This window comes from Phyllostomus hastatus, unplaced genomic scaffold (assembly GCF_019186645.2).
Source record: "Phyllostomus hastatus isolate PE091 unplaced genomic scaffold, TTU_PhHast_1.1 phas_contig_1162, whole genome shotgun sequence".
NCBI classification, from domain to species: domain Eukaryota; kingdom Metazoa; phylum Chordata; class Mammalia; order Chiroptera; family Phyllostomidae; genus Phyllostomus; species Phyllostomus hastatus.
The window spans coordinates 2978957-2995767 of NW_025333537.1; the positions used below are offsets into that span (position 1 = coordinate 2978957).

The 16811-nt window shown below is 48.9% G+C and overlaps 1 protein-coding gene across 1 annotated transcript; it reads left to right on the forward strand.

Annotated features, from left to right (window-relative positions):
* Window positions 1-1132: 1132 nt before the first annotated feature.
* OASL (2'-5'-oligoadenylate synthetase like) lies at window positions 1133-16395 on the forward strand. Its single transcript, XM_045843151.1, has 6 exons — window positions 1133-1360; window positions 5320-5602; window positions 6384-6559; window positions 11058-11299; window positions 12220-12367; window positions 15303-16395. Exons 1-6 carry the CDS (start codon window positions 1163-1165, stop codon window positions 15801-15803), a joined length of 1548 nt encoding a protein of 515 aa, XP_045699107.1. The 5' UTR covers window positions 1133-1162; the 3' UTR covers window positions 15804-16395.
* Window positions 16396-16811: the final 416 nt, after the last annotated feature.

Below are 16811 nucleotides of genomic sequence, written 5' to 3' on the forward strand. Positions count from 1 at the left end.
TTTGGTTCCCAGCCCGCGCTCAATCCACTGAGCTACGCCAGCCAGGGCTGACAAGTGGATTTTTAAAAAAAATCTGTGTTGTAATGAAAAAATATAATAAAGATTATATATATATATTTTTAAAATCTGTGGTACATATATACAATGGAATATGACCTGGCCATAAAAAAGAATGAAATCTTACCATTTGTGACAACACAGATTGACCTAGAGGGCATTAAGCTCAGTGACATAAGTCAGAGAAAGACAAATATCATATGATTTCATTTACATGTGGGATGTATAGAACAAAATAAGTGTACAAACAACAGAAACAGACTCACAGACACAGAGAACAGACCGATGGTTGCCAGGGGGCAGGGGGCTTAGGGGACTGGGTGACAAAGGTGAAGGGGTTGAGAAGTACAGGCTGGTGGTTACGAAACAGTCACGGGGACGTAGAGTCCAGCACAGGGAATACAGTCAGTAATGTTGTAACAACCACGTAGGGTGCCCGGTGGGCTCGGGAACCACCAGGGGAAACACTGTGTAGAGTGTCTGATTGTCTAGCCACCATGCTGTCCACCTGAAACTAATACAAAATGATATTGAATGTAAACTGTAACTGAAAAAAAAAATGAAAAAATATTTACATTTAAAATAATAAAAAAAAATCCGTCCTGTCTGACTTGAGAGTTCTGTCCACTCATCCCAACCGTGGACAGGCCCCTTCTCCTCCTGGACCTCAGTGTGGATGACGAGGTGGGGTGGCTGGGTGACAGATGCAGTGGGATCGAACTCTTACCTGCTGGGAGAGTCACCTCCTCTAAGGGCCAAACTCAGGCCAATTTCAGTTTCCAAACGTCATCATCGAATGGAAACTCGAAGAGTGGAGAATCGAAAGCAATAGCAGAAAGGTGGGAAGGAAGCCAAGCCTGTTAAGGTGGCCCTGGACATTCCGGCCCCGGTTCAGTGTCCCTAGGTGCCTCTGCCACAGCGAGGGGTCTCCATGAAGGGAGCCCTAGATCAGCCCAGTCCCTCCTGGTTTCCTCCCCACGATGGTCCTTTATCCCAACAGGGTGCGAGAGGGTAACTGAGGAGGAGCTTCCTTAAAGAAGGGAAAGGATGCCAGGGCTGGGCGTGTGGCTATATATCTGTCTAGCAGTGCTACTGTAGGACAGAGATGGCACTGTCCTCGGAGCTGTATGGCACCCCTGCCTCCAGGCTGGACTCCTTCGTGGCCCAATGGCTGCAGCCCAACCGGGAGTGGAAAGAAGAGGTGCTGGACGCTGTGCGGACCGTGGAGCAGTTCTTGAGGGCAGAGACCTTCCAGGGGGAAGGTGGGCTGGACCAGGAGGTGCAAGTGCTGAAGGTGGTGAAGGTGAGACCGGTCTTCTCCAGCCCCGTGCCAGGGCTGGGCAAGCCCAGAAGGAGGGTCCTTATCCTCCCCCTGAGGCTTCTGGGGACCCCTTGCCTCCATATCCCTAGCCCATAGTGCTGACATCTCAGGACATCCCACCTTAGTTGCCTGCACCCCAACATATTGCTGCCTCCAGCAGAACGAACTGGGAAGGAAGCTAATAATCACTCAGTTCTTGGGGTGCTCTAGCCTAACCCCTTAAATATATGTCATCTCTAATTTGTGCATCCTGTGAGGTAGGTGCTATTCCTTTCCCCTTTTTCAGATGAGCAAAGTGGAGGCCCAAAGACCTATGATTCATAGCAATCAAATGCAAAGCAAGGGTTTTGACTGGCTCCTGGTGTGAATAGATTATCCACAAAATATCATTTAGAAACCATTGGGGGAATTTTAACATGACCTGGATATTAGGTGATATAAGGGAGTCATTGTTGATATTGTTAGGTGTGATAGTTTTGTGGTTATGGGTGAAATGTTCTCTTTCATTAGACACAAATGCTAAAGTATTTAGGGACAACGATTCTTGGTGTGTGTAGTTTACTGTAATGTGGTTTAGATGAAGCAACTATGGTAAGGAGTTGAGAGTTGTTGACTCTAAATGACTGGATATATGAGTTCATTGTATTTTCTTTCTATGTTTAAATTTTTTTGATAATAAAAAGGGTTTTTTTTTTTTCATGGAAGCACAGAAAAGTGAAGTAATTTACACAATATTGCAAACTGGTGGTAGGGCTGGGATTTGAACCAGGGTCTTTCTGACTCCACAGCCAAGGCTCCAGGCCCTTCCTCCAGCTGCTTCGTGTCACCTCCTGTCTTAGCTAGGATCAAAATTCAAGAGGGTCAAAACTAGAAAGGCCATGGAGAACCCAAGAGCCTCAGTCAATCCCTTATTTAAACATGAAGGAAAACTGAGGCACAGAGAGGGTAAGAGATGTCCCAAGGTCACACAGAAAGCTGGTGGCAAAGACAAGACTAACATTAAGAACACTCCCCCCAGCCCCCAAATTCTGGTTTCCAGGCCAGCACTCTAGATCTACCCCCAGGGGCAGGCACCTCGGGGAAGGATTTAGAAGTGACAAACCACACATTTTGACGTCAGACAGACCTAAGTGTGATTCTTGCCTTCTTCCCTTACCGGCTCTGTGACCGCAGACTTAACATCATAGCTCTCAAACCCTCTGCCTTCTCATCTGTAACGGGGGCCAGGACAGCAGCAGCTGTGTCTCTGCCTCGTCAAGCAAAGGGGGAAGCAGGCTAAATGATTAGCACGTAGTAAACGCTCCAAAAAAAAAAGTATCATTATAAATTCTTGCATGAGCTGTCTCTTCGGTCTTGGGCACCAGTAAGAGTCAAGCAGACCCTCCCAGACCACCCCCTTGACAACCCTGACAATGAAGTAGCGGATGGAAGGGGGAAGCCTGCCAGCAGGAGGATGCTACAAAAAGAATGTGTTGACAGCAGGAAATTACCCAGCTCTCAAATTCTGCCCACAGACCATATCCACTCCTCCTCTCGAAACCATGAAATAATAGAAATACCTGAAGAGCAGTAGCCCATGAGACATAAGACTTCATTCGGCCTCCGAGCCCTCCCCTGACCCTGAAAATCGGGTGAGCTGGGCTGGTCCACATGAGTGAATGCTTGTCCTTGAGTGAGTTGGATTTAAACAGGTTTGAACTGAAGCAAGTCCTGAAGCCAGTTGCAGAATGTTCTTTCCTCTCTGTTTGTCTCTTATCACTGGGAGAGGCCTTCTGCGGAATGCGGCCCCTGTGCACACACAGGAAACCATCCCCAGCCCTCTCCTCCCGTGGGGCAGAAACACTGAGTCTGAACTCAAGTAGAGAATGAGAATGGAAAAGGTAGAAAAGGAGAGAAAAGATGGCAGGTGCTCCGCCTTCTCAGAAACAGGGCCTGGCTCATAGACCAGGGTCATAAGGAAGAAAGAGGTCAAAGCACAGCACCCTGGTCTCTGACCCTTGAACTAACTCTGACTCCTGGCAAGGAGCCCATGGCAAGTTGATGAACCCCCACTGCCTCAGTTTCCTCATCTGTACTTTGGGTATAATTCTACCAGTACCCACCTCAATCAGTGGGTGAGAGGGTGAAAAGGTCTCATATGCATAAAGGGCTTTCAGGAATGCCAGACATGAGTGCTCAACCCATGGCAGCTGCAGTGATTCACCCACCGGGAGGGGGACCCGACCTGAGTTCTGTTCGTTCATTGCCCAGCCATTCCACCTCCCGAACCGGAGTGAGAAAGAAGGCAGGCCAGAGAGTTGTAGGGCTTTGGTATGCCAGAGGCCACAGGGAAGTAAGCCCAGAATCTCAGAACATCAAAAAGACCCCTTCCAAATCGTGCAGCTCAGGCTCCTTCCATTCAGCTGAGGAAAGTGAATCCCAAGCCGCAGAAGGAATGGTGAGTCAGCCAGATAAAGAGGAGGAAGAGAAACGTATTGCTGACTTGTGCACCAGGCATCACAGCAAGCCTCTGGCACACACTCCCTCATCTAGACTTTCAAGTGACCCAATGACTCACGTTCCATCATTGTACACGTACATCCTTTTACAGATGTAGGGCTCAGAATGATTCCACAGCTGGAAAACAAGGGCTGCAGTCGAGGTCAAAGTCAGGCTACCCCATTCCACAGCCCACGGTTCTTACCCACCAGACAATCCTGCACCCCCTTTTTTAATGTCATAAAATTACTCAGACAGCCCACCCCCCAAGATTCTCTCAAAAAACCTCGCAGAGTAAGCATTCCTGTTTCCTTGGAGCAGACATAACCCTGCCCGTGAGAAGACCGAGTCTCAGAGTGAAGGAGCGCAGTAAACAAGGAGCTTGGGCTCTGGAGTCAGGCTGTGTGCCCTGTGACCCTGGGCAAGTGGCTTGTCCTCTTCTTTATGATTACATTTGTTGAAGTGGCATTGCTTCACAGGGTCATTTAGGTTTCAAGTGTACATTTCTATGACACATGATCATATATTCCACTGTGTGCCCATTGCCCACAGTCACATCATCCTCCATCACCGTGGATTGGGCCCCCTTTACCCTTTGCTACCCCACCCCCTTCCTTCTGTCTGTCTGTGTCTATGAGTTTCAGTTTTATATCCCACATGAGTGAATCACGTGGTTCTTAGCTTTCTCTGACTCACGTATTTTGCTTAGCATAATACTCTAAAGATCCGTCCATGTCGTCGTGAATGGCGGTATCTCATCTTTTCTTACGGCTGAGTAGTATTCCACTGGATATACGCACCACATCTTAACACAATCTTCTTTCGAAGGACACTGTGGTTGTCTCCACATCCGGGCCACTGTGAAGAACACTGCAATGAACATAGGGGTGCATATATCTTTGGGAACAAATGTATTCGTGTTATTTAGGTAGACACACCCAGAAGAGAGACTGCTGGGTCATATGGTAACTCAATTCTTAATTTTTTGAGAAATGCCATACTGGTTTCCATAGTGGTTGTACCAGCTTGCATTCCTACCCACAGTGAATGGGGGTTCCTTTTCCTTCCCAACCCCTCTAATGCTTATTACGGCTTGCTTATCCTCCAGGCATCTCAGTCTTCTCACCTGCAAAGAACGGGTACCGCCCTGGCTGGTGTGGCTCAGCGGCTTGAGTGCCGGCCTGCACACTGAAAGGTTGCTGGTTTGATTCCCAGTCAGGGCACGTGCCTGGGTTATGGGTAGGGTCCCCATTTGAGGACTAGAGGCAACCAATCGCTGCAGCTCTCGCACATCTACATTTCTCTCCCACTGTTTCTCCCTCCCTACCCCTCTCTCTAAAAATAAATCAATAAAATCTTTTAAAAAATGGGAACCAACCCATCCCTTAGGGTTGTGGTGAGAACCTCAGGGATGGCCGGGCACAGAGGGTAGCCTCAGGGTGACAGGGCTCTGTGTTCTGCAGGTGGGCTCCTTCGGGAATGGCACGGTGCTCAGAGGCAACGCGGAGGTGGAGCTGGTGGTGTTTCTGAGCTGCTTCCGCAGCTTCCAGCAGGAGGCCAGGCACCACCAGGCCGTTCTGAGGATGATCCGGAAAAAGCTGTGGACTTGCCAGGACTTGCTGGCCCTTGGACTTGAGGTCCTGGGGGTGTCGCAGGGAGTCCCCGATGATCTCACCTTCATCATCCACACCAGGTGGACCTCGGAGCCCGTCACTGTCACCATCGTGCCTGCCTACAGGGCCCTGGGTAAGGGGAGAGGAAGCCCAGCCAACTCACACATTTGCCATTCCCAAGAGTCCGGCCACTGCCTCCCTTCTCATTCACGGCCACATTCTTCCCTTCAATCTCTGTCATGCGGGGGGCTGGTGACCCCAATGCGTGGGGCTGACCCAACTCTGGCTGCCGCGTGGCTCAACTTGGGAAACAGATTTCTCAAGGAATCAAGCTGATAAATATATGATTGCAAGAGGAGGCAAGACCACAGAGGGGAAGGAGTTAAAAGAGCAATCTTGGGTGCTTCTGTAGTGCTTACCACGGGTTCAGGGTGGGGTTGGGGCTGTCGTCGTTTGGGCCTTTCCAGAAGCAGCCCCTGAGACCAGGGTTGGAGAGCAGGCAGTCCCAGGAAATGCTGGTGGGGGAGAGAAGGGACATCCCATTACAGATCAACACACAGAGCCGCTGCGCAGGGCGAATTCCCGAGCGTGCCGCGGCAGCACGCCCCTCAGCCAAGGCCCTCGCAGAGCCCAGCTGTCTCGCCTCGACCTGGGCCTCTCTTACGGTGATGGGAGGTTCAACTCAATCTGAGAAATTCAAAGCAGACACGAAGGGAAAGTGTTGGGGACATTATGGGAAGATAAAAGCCCTGGAGTGGCCTAAGAATTAGGAAACCCACTTTGATTTCTCTTTACCCTCTTCATTCTAGTAGGCTAGGAGGTCTCAGGTTTCCCCAGAGAAACACTCCAGGGAATTAGCAGGCTCCCCAGGCCCAGGACACTCAGCCCTCTCCCTTTGCTTCCTCCCACCCCAGGGCCTTCTGTTCCCAGCTCTCAGCTACACCCTGAAGTCTACGAGAGGCTGATTAAAGCCGGTGGTTACCCTGGAGATTTCTCTCCTTCCTTCTGTGAGCTGCAGAGAAACTTCGTGAAACATCGGCCAACCAAGCTGAAGAGCTTCTTGCGGCTGGTAAAACACTGGTACCTGCAGGTGAGGAGGTTGCTGGGATGGGGGCAGGAGGAGGAGATGGAGGAGCGGGGAAGAAAATGCTGAGGCCAGACTTGTCATCTCAGCAAACTGCCTCAAGAAGAAATGGAGGTGGAGGGAGAGAAAGAAAAACAGAAGGAAGGAGGAAAACGAGGAATTTACAGAATTTCAGTACACACGTACTTGTAACGCTGCAGTCACCCAGGCTAGTACTGGCTAATGTCAATTTCACTGGTGCATCTGCACATTAATCTCAGCCCATTAAGGACTTCTAACAAGAGAAAGATTCATTTAATTCCACCCCACCAATTCCTTCTCCAAATGGTGGAGTTCCTGCATTTCATGATTATTACTGAGTGAATATATTGCTAGCAGCTGCTTTTTCTCTTTTTAAAGATTATTTATTTATTTATTCTTAGAGGGGAAGGGGGAAAGAGAGGGAGAAAACATCAGTGTGTGGTTGCCTCTCACATACCCCCTACTGGGGACCTGGCCTGCAACCTAGGCATGTGCCCTGACTGGGAATCGAACCAGCAACCCTTTGCTTTGCAGGCCGGCGCTCAATCCACTGAGCCACACCAGCCAGGGCCCTAGCAGCTGCTTTTTAGATTACACATGCATGTCTGCACAGTACCATGTATACTTCAAAAATATCCGGACGACACCTAAAACTAAGATAATATTGAATGTAGACTGTAATTGAAAAAAATGTGAAGGGAGGATTTCCAGCCAAGATGGAGGTGTAGGCAGACACACTGTGCCTCCTTGAAAAACCAAAATAAGGTCAGCAACAATTTAGAAACAAGATAACAACCAGATCTGACAGAAACTAGAACTGTATGGAAGTCGGACAACCAAGGAGTTAAAATATACACATTCGCCCAGACCAGTAGGAGGGGTGGAGTCGGGCAGCCAGTCAGAGAGGGGTCGGTACAAAAAGCTGTGGCACTGGACGCGTAACTCATCCCAGCCGCATAACGCATCCCGAGCACGCAGGCAGCTGGCAGACCCAACGAGGTGGTGACTATGAAGCGAGGGACTGCACGCAAGGCACCTGGCTTTCTGGGCCACATTCGCATGCAGATAAACCAGGCGAAACTGGGCAGTGAGACAGACCGTGCAACCCAGGGTCCCAGCGCTGGGAAACAGAACCTTGGGACACTGATTGAAAACACTTGTGGGGGTTGAGGCACAGGGAGTGACTCCCAGCCTCACAGGAGAGTTCACTGGAGAGACCCACAGGGTCCTAGAACGTACACAAGCCCACCCACACAGGAATTAGCACCAGAAAGGCCCAATTAGCTTGGGGGAAGCGGCGGAAGGGACTGAAATCCGATGGAGAGAGGAGCAAGCGCCATTGTTTCCTCTCGGACCCCGCCCCCACATACAACGTCACATCCCAGCGACTGGGTTGCCCCACCCTGGAGAACACCTAAGGCTCTGCCCTTCACTACATAACAGGCGCAACCAGACCCCCATCAAACGTGGCTCAAACCAAAGTACAAATCAAAGCCTCAGAGCCAATACTTTTAAGAGACCAAGAGATAGCCAACCTATCAGAAGCACAGTTCAAAGCACTGGTGATCAGGATGCTCATAGAATTGGTTGAATTGGTTGCAAATTAGATGAGAAAATGAAGGCTACGATAAGAGAAATGAAAGAAAATGCACAGGGAACCCATAGTGATGGGGAGGAAACTGGGACTCAAAACAATAGACTGGACCAGAAGGAAGAAAGAAACAACCAAACAGAAAAAAATGAAGAAACAAGAATTCAAAAAAATGAGGAGAGGCTTAGGAACCTCCAGGACATCTTTAAACATTCCAACATCTGAATTATAGGGCTACCAGAAGGGGAAGAGGAAGAGCAACAAATGGAAGTTATTTGAACAAATAATAAAGGAGAACTTCCCCAATCTGGCAAAGGAAATAGACTTTCAGCAAGTCCAGGAAGCTCAGAGAGTCCCAAAGAAGTTGGACCCAAGGAGGAACACACCAAGGCACATCATAATTACATTAGCCAAGGTAAAAATGAAGGAGAGAATCCTCGAAGCAGCAAGGGATAAGGGGACAGTCACCTACAAAGGAGTTCCCATCAGACTGTCAGCTGATTTCTCAAAAGAGACCTTGAAGGCAAGAAGGGGCTGGAAAGAAGTATTCCAAGTCATGAAAGGCAAGGACCTACATCCAAGATTGCTCTATCCAGCAAAGCTTTCATTTAGGGTGGAAGGGCAGATAAAGCGCTTCTCAGATAAGGTCAAGCTAAAGGAGTTCATCAACACCAAGTCTGTATTTTATGAAATGTTAAAGGGACTTATCTAAGAAAAAGAAGATAAAACATGTATAGTAAAGCGACAACAAATTCACAGTTATGAACAACCACACCTAAAACAAAAACAAAAACAAACTAAGCAATCAACTAGAACAGGAACAGAACCACAGAAATGGAGATCACATGGAGGGTTAGCAACAGGGGAGTGGGAGGAGGAGAGAGGGCGAAAAGGTACAGAGAATAAGTAGCATAGATGTAGGTAGAAAATAGGGGGAGGGTAAGAATAGTATGGTAAATATAGAAGCTAAAGAAATTATGACACACGGACATGAACTAAAGTTGGGGGATACGGTGGGAGAGGGTGTGCAGGGTGGAGGGAAGGGGGAAAATGTGACAACTGTAATAGCATAATCAATAAAATATATCTTAAAAAACAGGAGTGTGTGAGGCAGAGGAGGAGGCACGAAAGAAGCCAGTGACAAAGGGAAGGTCAGGCTAGTTTGTGGCCGAGGTCAAGTTCATCAGTGCTGCAAGAGTTTCAGTGAGAGCTGCTGGCTTGCGAAATGACCTGACCGTGGGCTTTGTTGAGACCAAAACCACCGTCAACTCTCTGAAGAGAGTCAGTGGAGGCGATGGGATGGGAAGAAATATAAGCAAGCCCAGCCACCCTGTCCCCTTAGGATGTTTAAATCTGCTCACCCATGCAGCTGGCAGGCCTATTTTTAATACATGAGACCTCCTTGAGCTTTTGTTGCAATTCTTGTGACATTACAATGATTTCAAAATAAAACTCAAATGAAGCAAAACTCGCACCAGGTGACTCCAGGCGTAAGAACCAGGAAGAGCTGCGGTTCAGGGATCTACCTGTATTACAACCACCTGGAGGGCTGGTTAAACCAGCATGAGGTGGGTGATTGGACTGTTTGCCACATGTGACCCCACCCACCCTCCTTCTAAACCCACACTGTCCTTCAAAGTGGAGTCCAGGTGTGGGGAACAGCATGGACAAGCAGAAATGGTCACTCGACTGGGTGTTCTGTAGTAAATCTGGCCTCCCTCCTGGGATCACCCCCTTCTACAATGAAATAAAGAATAACGAGAGGACAAAATAAGATTATGGTTGAATTGTGGAATATTTATTGAAACAACGAACAAGACTTGCATTTCATTGGAAGAATAACAGTATCATAAACAACCAAGAAACATCCTATGAGGAAGAAAATGGTAGGTTATAATGAGGCGGAAAATAGAAACCAATAAGGAAGGTCTGCACTTATTCAAGGATCTTAATTCCAATGTGTAGAAGCCCTACTGCTTTCTAGAAACCTCGTGCGGGTTTAACCTGCCATCCATCATTTTTTGCAACACAGGTGACAAAATTAATTTCCTTCTCGGGCAGAAGGGAGTTGGAATCCTCGGGAAGTCACTTTCGAATGTGTTGGGTTTTTTTTTTGGTGGCGTTTCAAAGTCCCCAGTTAGTGGAAAGCCTGGTCACACTCGGGGCAGCGGCAGGGCCTGAGGCCCGTGTGGGTGTGCAGGTGGACACTGAGGTTCCCTTTGTGGCTGAAACATCGAGACGTTGCATGAATATGGCTTCTCCCTCGTGTGGACCTTCTGGCGACCTCGCAGCGTGGATTCACGGGAGAACGACTTCCCACAGGTCTGACAGCTGTACGACTCCTCGCCGGTGTGGACGCACTGGTGAACTCAGCAATCCGAAGGTTGTATGAACTTCTTGGGACAAAACTGGCATTCAGAGGGTCTCTCTCTGCTGTGTGACCTCTGGGGAACAGTTAGCTGAGATTTATAAATAAATCTTTTCTTGCAGTCTGCAAAAAAAAAAAGAAAAAAAGAAGTGAAGGGAAATTGTGTATCTCTTTGAAGATATGTCGGAATGATGGTTAATTAGTCACAAAGCGACTTGAAATTCCTTTTTCTCATGACTGTGCGGGCTGGGATCCTGCTCACTGCCTGGGACACTGCTTCACAACTCCATGCCAGGGCCTTCTGTCAAACACAATTTGAAACCAACTGGACTAACCCAGCCCCTTAATTCGAAAATAGGGAAACACATTTAAGACCAGGAAAGGAAGCTAGCTGACCTGGCTGAAATTAACAGCTGGTGATGGCAGAGCTGGGGCAGGAACTTGGATGTTCCAGCTTTTCATCTTGTGCATCCCAACACAGAATCTTGGGGTCTGTCTTAGCTCTCTCCTCTCTCTTTCAACAGTATGTGAAAGCCAAGTGCCCCAGGGCCATGCTGCCCCCTCTCTACGCCCTCGAGCTGCTGACCATCTACGCCTGGGAGATGGGTACACTGGAGGATGAGAGTTTCAGGTTGGACGAAGGCCTCGTCACTGTGATGGAACTCCTGCAGAAGTACCAGTTGCTCTGTATCTACTGGACCAGTCACTACACGTTTGAGAACCCAATCATTGAGGACTGTGTCAGAAAACAGTTCCAAAGAGAGAGGTACTGGGCCCCTGGTGGGTCAGGGAACCCCCACCGCATAAGGCAGCCTGCCTGATGGGGTGATTTCAGGGAGCCAGGGATGTTGAGAATAGCAAATGTGGGGCCTGAAATGCTCCATTCACTCCAGCCGCCCGCGATCACATTCTGTCACATAGATAAAGTTGCAGCTCCCTCCTAAGTCACAGCTCTTATCATGGGCTTGGCATCTGACATCTGTGGCCATGCCAGCCACCCAAGGAGGCCTCCTGGACCCCCTCCAAGCCTTCTTTAAAATATCTATTCACTATTTATACAGAGGAGAGGCACGTGGAGGCGGCCCAGCCTCTCCCCTGTTGAGGAGTCCCAGCTGCTGCTTGAGAGAACTTAGGAGGTCTATTCCTCAGTTTTCTCATCTGTAAAATGGGGATGACAACAACGATACTAGTCCCTACCTTATGGAATTGTTGTAAGGATTAAAGCAGGTTAATTCACACAGGGTTTGGCCCAGTGCCTCTAATACCAGCAGTCGGGGGAGGTGTTATCTTCATCCAAAGCATTTTGGCAGCTCTAGTGTCAAACTTAAGTAGCCTGTCTGCAAAAACAAAGTCTTTGAACTTAAGAGGCCCACCTACCTGAGTGGGCATCTGTTATTGCTGCAGCAATGCCCTTTGGCATCTCACCCTTCCCACATACACACACACGTCACCAGAATTCCTTACAAACACCTAGAGAACTCTCTGCAAAAGAAATTCTTGGAAATCTAATTGCCTCTATCCTGTCCCTCTCCAGCCATGTTTCTGGAACCTCCGGGACTGAAGGTCCGGGGCTCTGAACATAGCAGATGCTCAGGGACTTAAAGAGACGATGTCGGAGAAGCCTCCTTTCTGGCTTGCAGGCCTCCAAGCTGGAAAGAGTCTGGGTACCCTCTCCCTGTGTTGCAGGCCCATCATCCTGGATCCGGCTGACCCTACCCACAACGTGGCAGAAGGGTACAGATGGGACATAGTTGCTCAGAGGGCCAGCCAATGCCTGAAGCAGGACTGTTGCTACGACAACCAGGAGAACCCAGTCCCCAGCTGGAATGTGATGGTAATGGCTCCTCTCCAGGCTGCTGCCAGAGGCCTGACGCCCAGAATGAGATTAATGCATAAGTGTTTACTTATTTATTTCTGTGCCGAGAGAGCCAACCGGCCATTTGAGTCAGGCAGTCTGAGGCCTGGCTGCACTACCTGCCCCCTCTGTGAACTTGGGGAAATGATTCAACTCTCTGAGCCTCATATTTATGTTCAAATTCTTGTTCTCCTTTCCTTTCTCCTCCCCACCCCTACCAGATAGTCGGTTCCATGCTCCCAATCATTTCTTGAGTGAACTGACCCCAGGTGAGTCGATTCACTCAGCTGCTCTGTGCCGGCACGGGGCTTGGGGCAGGTGGGGGGTGCGGGCCCGGGGGTAACAGCCTCCAAAACAAAGTCGCACAAACTACTGAAGGATACCTGGATTTGGAGTTGTCTTTCAATGGATTGGAGAATAAGTTATCTCGTGTTCTCGAGCTAGGCCTTCTCAATCAATAAACATTTCCTTGCTCCAAACTCTGGGGAAGAAAAAAAATAATTACTAGATAGAATCACCGAAGAACGTACTCGGAAAACAAAAAAATGTTCAATAGCAGATAATGGAATGTGATGCCAGACCTACAGTGTTACAGAACAGACCCGGGGGGGGGGCGGTGAACGATATACTATTACCAAATGGACCTCCCCTTGTGCTCCAGGGGTCCCCCCCGCCGTACTAGGTTCGCCTTGCCCACCGCCAGGGAAAGACATCTCTCAATGCCAGAGATTGGTGAAAAGGAAAGGAATTATTTATTTAAAAAGCTATATAGACTTAATGACTTAATGTCTTCATTAAAATACTAAAGTCCTTTAGAATGCCCACAGACGCACACAGTCCTTCCTTCTGCCTCTGCCCAGTCCGGGGTACGGTATCTCAGGAAAAGAAGTAGAAGTCTATGGCTCAGGCAGCCCCTCAGTTCCGGCACCATCAGCTAGCTATGTCGCCACCACAATCTCCAGTTAATCCAAACCATGTGGCAGCTTCTCATGGCCCACCAGCAAGAGTCCTTTCACCCCTTTCCTTCCCAGCAAGGTCTCTCCTGCTTCCTAAGCCACACGGGAAAGGGGAACACCGCCAAGTCATGTGGTCCTAACACTCACCAAAGCCCGAGTGGTCCCAACTATCCAGCGTGGCTGCCACGCCTGGGTTTAAATCCCAGAGCCAATCTTCCTCTGCAGCCCACAATCAGTTACACCTGCCAGAATTCCCGTATTTTTCCAGCCTTTCTTGGCTGCCATTGTAAGTCCGGGCAAGCGTGGCCCCATGGCGTGGAGACAATCATCTCCAATCTCTCACACAGGTGCTGTCACCAGGGGGCGTTGCCTCCCAGCTACATCCTGGGTGGAAGTCACTCCCATCCTCCTGGCTCAAAGCAGGGCCACAGCTGTTTAACATATCCATGAAACCAGTTAAAGCTTATAGATATGTTAAATAACCATGCCTGAAGTTATTTGCAAAACTGTTGCTATGCAGAACAACTCTCAATGGCCCTGCTCCATGTGTCCCATCCCCCAGTTCAGACTTGTGGGGGGTGAGGACAATGAGGACAACATATATATATATATATATATATATATCCTAATATTTCCTGGACACCCTGAGTTCTGGACCCCATTACAAATCCCTATTTGGGGCCCTCCCTAGCTGCACCCTGTTACAATAGTACAGGCAAAGGCCATAATAATCTATTTCGATCACATTGTACTTTTCAGTTTACAAAGCACTTGTCCAGGGATTGCTCTGTAAAGTAGAAATGTCAAGTGTTATCATCATCATTTAACAGATGAGGAAACAGAGGCTCAGAGAGGTTAAGTCAATTGACCTAAGTCACACTCCTAAGAGGCAGCAGGACTGACACCCAGATCTTTGTAGGGCCATGGAAATGGCAAATAAATGTTATCTCTTAAGTCACTAGAGAGGATTCCTTGAAGAAGACAGGGCCCGAGGTGGGTCTTAAAAGCCAGGGAGGCATATAGACACTCAGAACAGAGGGCACTCCGTCCAGGTAAAAGGTAGGGTGAGGGGTTAGGGGCAAAGGACTGGCGTGCGTTCCAGAACAGAAGCCGGACCTGCTGGGAGCAAGGGCGGAAGGAGCACCAGCAGCTCCCTAAGAAGGTACAGGGCCTACAAACTGAGCCCACCAGCCCAATGATGCCCACGGATGGGCTGGAAAGTGTGTGCCTTTGGATTTTTCCCGACTGGTCACACCATCGTGCAAAGATTTTTATCTTGAAAAATCTAACGATTTGACCATGCTGGGCCTCTGTCCCTTCTAGAAAAGATCAGATAGAGGGCCGGGACTGCCCAGCCCCCTCCAGGTGTGTTCTTCAGCCAGCTGGGCCTCTTGGGTCCTTGAGTGTGGCCTCTTCGTTGGTGAAGACGGGCTTTGGGGCAGGTTCAAACATCTGCTCTGTTCCTCACTGCCTCTGAGGTGTTCAGTAAATCACTTCACCCTGTTTGATCACAATGTCCTTATCTGTAAAATGGAGTAATAGGAGAACCAACCCTTCATGGGGCTGCTGTAAAAGGCACCCAACATGGGGCCTAGAAGGTGGTTGGCACTTCCTAAATGTTTGCTGCTGCTGCTGTTGAAAAGATGAGGACAGCCCTGGACAGTGTGCAAGATGAAAGGTCACAGGTTCAGTTCCCAGTCAGGACACATGCCTGGGTTGTGGGTTCGGTCCCCAGTTGGGGTGTATACAAGAGGTGACCAATCAGTTTCTCTCTCACCTTGATGTTTCTCTCCCTGTCTTTCTCTCTCTCTCTCTTCCCCTCTCTCTAGAATCAATTAAAGACAAAAAAATTAAATGAAATTAAATTTATAAAAGAAAGAAAAGAGGACAGGTGAAGGAAACTTCTACACGTAAGAGAGAGATGTGTGGACTCAACCCCTCTCTTCTCTCCCTTGCAGAGCGCACGAAACATTGAGGTAATTGTGGAGCAGTGGGATTACCCTGACTTGATCCTCATCATGAACCCTCATGAGACCATAAGTGACGTCAAGAAGAAGATCCGGCGGAGGCAGGGCAGCTCTGGCCTGCAGCGTCTGTCCTTCCAGCAGCCCAGCGGCGAGAGGCAGCTCCTCGCCGGCTGCAACTCCCTGGCTGATTTCGGGATTTTCTCCGACACTCGCATCTCTCTGCTGGAGACCATTGGCTCCGAGATCCAGGTCTTTGTGAAGAATCCGAGTGGCGGGAGCCACGCCTATGCCATCGACCCCAAGAGCTTCATCCTGAACCTGAAACAGCAGATCGAAGACAGGCAGGGGATCCTCCAAAATCAGCAACAACTGGAGTTCCAAGGCCAGGTCCTGCAGGATTGGTTGGCTTTTGGGAGCTATGGTATTGAGGACAATGACACCCTCTTCCTCTCCAAGAAGAATGTCAGAAAGGTTCCATTTGTACGCATCTAGTTCCTTCTGGGAAACCTCTCTGTGCGGTTCTGCCTTCTCATCCAGGACTCATCCTATCAGTCCCTCCTTCCAGTTCTCTGCTGGGGAGGTGTCATGTCTTCACCACTTTTGTAAGGAGTTGGCCTAGCCCTCCCTGCCAGGGGAGGAAGGAGAAAGGGTGTGAAAGATTAAATAGGCAAATGACCAGACCACATATGACAACAGAATTCTGACTCACAACCTCTATAGCCACCAGTTTCGGAAGCCAAACCACCACCTGTTCATCAATCAACCCAAAACTGTCAGGACTTGATCAATAATTGCCAGCTTCCCTAATATTCCCCCCACCCCGCCCCTTCCAACTCAGGACCAACCAGAGAAAGCCAAATAAGCTCTCTAGCAATCACACAGGATGAAGTCCTGCCTCCAGACAGCCCGCCTCCAGCGTCCCTATGCCACCAACTTCAATCAAGGTGCACACCTGAGGCCTTCTCGACTTTCCACTGGAAAGTTTTCCCATTGCCTGTCTTCGAGTCTCTGCCAAATGCAGGGGATGTTGTTTGACTCCCTTGCTATGTAGCAAGTGGGGAATAAATAAAGTTTGTTCACTCTCTTTTGGATGATCTTCATTTCTTTCCACGGGTGCTAATGCTGTCCTACTGGTGATTGTTTAATCCATTGAACCTCTCAAATCTAGGAATGAAAACCGGAGACGCCGAGAAAGAGAGAAGCAGTCTGGGAGAGCAAGGATGACTGTAAAAAATCCCATGGATTTTTGTTTGTTTGTTTAAGGAACGGCATTGTTATAGTAATACCAGGTGGAAGAGAATGGTTTTAGCAGTTAGGGAAAAAAAAAAAGGGCAAATCTGGGGCTTGGCCACTGAAACTTATAACAAAGGGAGGGTAAAAACAAAAACAGACAAGAAGTTGTTTCACATTACAGACCTCCCCCGACCCCATCCCAAAGCCAGATGCTTGCTTACCAAGTCAAAAAAAAGAGACACAGTTGATTCATAAGCTGGAGGTCTG